Below are 6,411 nucleotides of genomic sequence, written 5' to 3' on the forward strand. Positions count from 1 at the left end.
TTAATGAAAGTGTGGGTCCATCCTATTGTTTCATGGCAAATCCAGATTTGATTAAGCTGCCAGTAGGGGATTGCTAGGTTTTAAGAAATTGAAAGGGTTATCCTCATGGAATTTTTTCAGGAGAACACTCCTCTGTCTCCTGCTTGCCTGCTTGATGAGGAGTGGTGTCTTCTCAAAGGTTGACATTTCGGACAAGCAGCACGGTTGCACTGCTGGCCTCGGCTGTGCCCCATTTCATGCTTCAAGTAGAGGCAGCTTTGCCACTGCGGCATTGAAGAAGCACAGGAGAACTGATGCTGGATAGATCCACTTTCATGAGCAGCTCCTTGCATGGGAAACTGGCTACAATGATCTCCAATGAGACGTACACTTGAAAATGAAAAATCTCTCCATTCTTGAGAACGAAGAGGATATTTAATAAGAGCTAAATTGCTAACTTGCTTGTTTTTACAAGACCTTTATAGTATGTTCAGTTTTGCAAGATGAGACAACAACCTTAAAAATGTCTTGAATCATATGCAAATTATTAATCAGCAGTCAAGAAGGTGGAAATGCTGAGGCTTGAATTTAAGCTGGTTGCATTTTAATCCTTATGTTTTGCTTGATTCACGACAATATACAATACATTATCACAAGCCTTTGCCAAAGCCTGTCCTTAAAGACTTTAGTCAAGACAGGATACGTGAGTAAGATCAGAGTCACACTTGCATATGACTCGCATGAGTGCAATGTGAGAAAATCTCGCATTGCACTCGGCCCCATGTAAGATAATGCTACAGCTCAGATCTGTGTGTTTTTTCTCAGCCCTAATCGGACTGAGGAAACAAATCGCAGCATGCTGTGATTGTCTGTGAGAGCCCTATCACTCGCACTCATACAAGTGTATGGGTGCGAGAAAAACATTGGACTGTACTCAGATGTCATTTAAGTGCAGTGCGATATATACGCAGGCTGACAATGGAGGAGATGGGGAGATTAACCCCTCCCTCTCCTCCGCAGTGTCCTGCCCTCTCCTCTGCAGCTGTGACCCGATCGCAAATCAGGTCACAGTCGCATGACACTTGGTTCACGCTCACAACAGAGCCTGAGCCGAGAGTTATTAGCATATCGCATCCGTTGCTCTCATATCAGAAGCGATATGCAAGTGTGACCTCAGCCTAATGGTGCGCTCACACGAACGTATGACATGCACGATTATTGGATTGCATCACTCGGCATGGCCGCACACTCTCCTGACAGGAGCTGGTCGGCTGCATGCATTTCTATGCAGCTGAAATGCTCCTGTCAGAAGAGTGTGCGGCCGCGCCAGGTGATGCGATCCGATAATCGTGCGAGTCATACACTCGTGTGAGCGCACCCTTAAGGGAACATTCAAACCAACTTCTCAGGAGTCAGTACCCATGCATGCATTTTTAATCAAAACCTTGCACATTTATATTGCTATAGGGATTATAAAGAGTTTTGTAGCTGTAGGCAAAATATAGAAGATCTTAAGTTAATAATGAGCTTGTGTATGTTCACACGTAGCTTCGCGAGGGAGGGGGGATTTTACCACTTTCATCAAACACAGCCGCAATCAGCATGTACAGGGTCATTGTCTGTCCCATTATTATGTAATTGAACTTATGAAAAATAATGCACCATGTACTGTGTTTTATTGGCGTCAAATCTCCATTTTCCCCGCATACTATATATATATCTATATATATATATATATATATATATATATATATATATATATATATATATAGTATTGCATTACTGCAAAATGGAACATGGTTCTCAAAGTGGCAAGTATTATGCAATTCTGCAAAATTAAATATTTTGGAATGTTTTGCTTATTGGTGGATTTAGGGTGGGACCTTAAATATCCCTAAGGAGTACTTAAATGTTCAGAGATACAGAGTACTGTGTGCTGCATATGACAAATTGTAAAAATGATCCATATTTTGATGTGTACATTTGCTATAACCATTCCACTTACATCTTGAACAATGACTTCTTCAATACTGAGACACTAATTAATTAAAAATGTGTCATGATTGACTCCTGGCTCAGCTGGAGCTGAGCCTTTTTTTTAGTTTCACTTCTGATGCAGGTCACGTTAGGAGTTAATCCTTTCTGCCTCGTTCTGGAGGTCAGGCTGCTTTATTAGGGCACTGTTTCTCTTGGACTTCGCCAGTGATATTTCTGGCTCTGCTGTGTTCTGCTCTTGAGTGACCTGTTGTCTGCCCTGCCCCCTCCTGACCTCCGTATTCACCTGACCTTTTAACCTCCTCTGTTGTCTGTTTCCATCAGTGTCTCTCCCGCTGTCTCCCTGTTCGTTCCTTATCTGTTTACCTTAATTCTGTCTTGTCTTCCCACTCCCCCTCGCTTCTAGGCTCTGATTTCCTGGCTACTGACTATTTGCTTCCCTCTGACTACGTTTAGACTTTGCCCTTGTGTACTTACAAGACCTCATGTTGTGACACGGCTTTCTGACGATTCTACTGCCATCTGGTGGGCTTGACTAGTATTACCTCTGCTAGGGAATTCCCTGCTCATACGTTTCCTCCACTTCTACGGCCCCTAGTGGTTTACCAGCTAACTACCTTCTCAGATAGTTTCAGGAATCCTCTCAGTCCCACATTACTGCGCTGTACTGCTATTGTACATCTTAGAGTATAGCGTGACAAAATGTTTTCTGTAGGTACATATTATCATTATGTGAAAATATATACTTTGCAATTGTCAACAATGGTACATTGAATATGGAATAATTGTAAAGACGATGTACAGTATATCACAAAAGTGAGTACACCCTTCACCTTTTTGTAAATATTTTATTATATCTTTCCTTGACGGAGTTCCCAGATGGGCTGAACGATTATTGCCTACTTTGCCTTTACGCTGGGGTCTAACTCAGTTGGATTGCGATTCGGTCACTTTGGGGGCTATGTCATCTGTCATCCGTCTACTCTTGGTTCATTTAGCCTATACATGACCTGGAGGTATTGTTTTCGGCACTGCCCTCTTGCAACACAAATGATTGTCTGCAAACATTGTCACCCACACACTATTATACCTCCTTGTCCATGCATCACAGTGGGCATCACACTTGTGAAATCATCCGCTCACCTTTTCTGTGTCTCATAAATACATGATAGTTATTACTGGTGCTTTGCCTGGCTCCACCCGATTGCGCTGGTCTGGTAGCAATGTGGGTAATGGTATTTGGGGTTGATGTTAGCTGTGTAGTGTCAGCTGGCATCAAGCCTTGGTGTTAATAATGTCACCCCCATTGCTAACCCAGTAATAAAAAAAAATTACACTAACAGGAAAAAATAGTTTACTTGAGTTACCCCCCCCACACTATCCCTCATTCACCAATTTATTATAAACAAATTTCCCACAAAGCTCTGTCGTAGTCCACGTGCCCTGTATGCAGCTCCGGCGCCTGTGAATAGCAGTAAAGTACAGTAAAAATTTAGATGCACCCCAAAAGGTAGTCACTAACAAACACAACTCATCCCCAAAAACAAGTTCTAAAATTACTAGTCATCAAAACCATAAAAAAGTTATGGCTCCTAGATTGTGACAATAGAAAAGAAATAGAAAAAAAGTGTCACGAAGAAGACCAAAACTGGCTGTGATGCCAAGAGGTTAAAAACAGTACTGTAAGAAATAAGAGTATGTAAACAATACATTCAATAACTGCTAAGCTGGATTTCAGTTCTTTTAACGCACAGTTTTACTTTTTTTCACACTCGTAGTTAATACGATGTTTGTTTCACACCACAGCTAGTTCTGGCTACTAATTCTACGTGTTAACACTAATAATTATGCCATTGAAATTCTGTTCCCTGTGATCGTCAGGCTGTTTAGTCTATGGGGAAAACGTCATTATCACAAGGAAAAATCTGAACTTTCCAATGTTATGTCTCCTGACATCCAAATCTGTTATATAAAAGGATGAAGTAGAAACCTGTGGTGCTTACTGTGCGCAACTAGACTACAAGCTACTATCAGGTAAATGGACTTTACATCTGGTACTTGACTATTTTATACTGAAACATAACAGGCCATTGTACGTCTCTGCTAATACTGCATGGGTAAAGACATAAACTATGCTTCCAAATTAACTGAAGGGCAGCTTAAATATATGTCCATGTGTCTTTTTCAGGCAGAATCCCTTTGAAACCTACCCAAAAAGCACTAAATAATACCAACAAGGAATAAATATAATGAGAAGTCATGTAAATATGATTTGCCGCTGTTATATTACGTCTTATGAGACTACTTTTTACTGCTTCAGGAATGAAATAGCTATGAGAAGTGAACTGTCCATTCTTTTAGTGGTTTCCTCTATTTTATTCATGAAATGTAGAGGAAAAAATGCTGCAATTAACACCCAAAAAGATGTTACAAATGATGCTTCAGGAGAAACACTGCCATCTTGAGAAACTCAGTGGGTTAGCCAACGTCTTAAAGACTTTAGAAATCAGAGACCAAGACTTTGACTTTAAGGCTAGGTTACACAACAGTATAAAATATCAGTCCACTTTTCATTCAAGATAGTGGGTCAATATTTTTCTCACTTGTCAACCCCGTGCAATCCATTTTTATACTGTAGCAGTTATTAATCATTCACAGGATCAGTTACACTTTCCCACATTACAGAATGGTAATATATCTATAAATATGAGATGCTGTATTTTGGCATCTGATTTTTTTCTCGTACCCACAGACCTGAATGGGTGCGTTTTCTCCGATTTCAAAGTCAAGCCGCAATCTTTTTCACTATCAGATTCTGTCAGTGAAAAAAAATCAGTCATCTCCACTGCCCCATTGAATTACATGGTTCAGTGTACTATCTGATAAAAAATTGATTTGCACATTTCATCTTTTACGGTGGTGGGAGCAAAGCCCAAATAATAATTGGTTTAGAAATCTGGATTTGTACCAGTTGTGTTCTTACGCTCAAGAAAGCAGAGATAACATTATTTAAAATGATTTTACTTGTTCTACATGTAATCTTATTTTGTATGTTCACTATAGTTTTTAAGCATTACACTAATATGCAAACTTAAAAATGCAATAAGTTTAATCCCTGTTTGCAATAAAGAATCCAAAACTTTTTTGTGGAGCATATTAACCCTTTTGACCATTAACTATAGCCATTTCTCTGTCAGTTTCCTACATTTACTGTCTCTTTTTACTCTTTTTTTTAAAGAATCCTCAGTTTTGTTGTAGTAGAAAGAAGATTTCATGGAGTGAACATTGGTAATTGGATCTATGCTCTTAAAATATGGCTTCGACTATTCCTAACTGCTCACAATTTGAAAACTCCTCCTTATGTTCCAGCAGTCACTCTTTAGGAATCCGATTGGGGCTATATATGTTCTTCACCTGCTCTATAAGCATTACGATCTTTGGAAACCTTGGAATAATTATTTCAATTTCTCATTTTGTGCAGCTCCATTCCCCTACTAATTTTATTTTGCTATCCCTGGCCATAACTGACCTTTGCCTCGGAATATTTATTATGCCATACAGCATGGTGAGAACTGTGGAAAATTGTTGGCACTTTGGAAATTTGTTTTGTAAGATACATTATGGCTTTGACTTAACTCTCAGTGTTATCTCCATCTTTCACCTCTGCATTATAGCCATTGACAGGTTTTATGCAGTGTGTGAGCCTCTTTATTACCACTTAAGGATTACAGGAGCAGTTATCAAACGTCTTATCTTCTTGTGTTGGTCAATTGCTATGATATTTTCACTTGCTGTAGTTGGTTCCAACTCCCATGTATCTGGCATTGACGGATATCACATTTTAGTTACATGTTTTCATATCTGTCCAATTACATTTAACAAGTTATGGTCAATGGTTATTTCCTTTATTTGCTTTTTCATTCCAGCATCAATAATGGTTGGAATCTATGTCAAAATTTTCCTTGTGTCCCTAAGACATAGTAGAATAATTGAAAATAAAACTTTGGCTGATATATCGCAAAATGTTTCCAAAAAGAGAGAACACAAAGCTGCTAAGAAATTAGCTATATTAATGGGTGTGTTCCTTACGTGCTGGCTACCACTGTTTGTTACATTTTTAATTAATCCATTCATAAATTACTCTACTCCATCTTTCGTTTTTGAAGCATTTAATTGGTTCTCTTACATAAATTCAACATGTAATCCAATATTGTATGGTTTTCTCTATCCATGGTTTCGAAAAGCTTTGAGTCATATTGTTAGTGGTAGAATTTTTGACGCCCAATCTCAAAAAAATCTGTTTCCTGATGAGTAATGTAAAGAATATTTTATTTAAACTTTTTGTGATATATATTGTATGTAGTCTGGACATAGAAGAAAGTGTAAGTAACTAAACAGTAGTCCATCACGTACACCATCACTTGGCAGTTTTGAATT

At 38.8% G+C, this 6,411-nt stretch overlaps 1 protein-coding gene across 1 annotated transcript; it reads left to right on the forward strand.

The window, feature by feature from the left end:
* The first annotated feature begins 5,287 nt into the window (after positions 1-5,287).
* Positions 5,288-6,411, forward strand: LOC142297213 (trace amine-associated receptor 3-like). Its single transcript, XM_075341476.1, has one exon. The coding sequence runs from the start codon at positions 5,288-5,290 to the stop codon at positions 6,287-6,289; it is 1,002 nt and encodes a 333-aa protein (XP_075197591.1). The 3' UTR covers positions 6,290-6,411.

The sequence above is a fragment of the Anomaloglossus baeobatrachus genome, chromosome 3 (assembly GCF_048569485.1).
Source record: "Anomaloglossus baeobatrachus isolate aAnoBae1 chromosome 3, aAnoBae1.hap1, whole genome shotgun sequence".
Lineage (NCBI taxonomy): Eukaryota > Metazoa > Chordata > Amphibia > Anura > Aromobatidae > Anomaloglossus > Anomaloglossus baeobatrachus.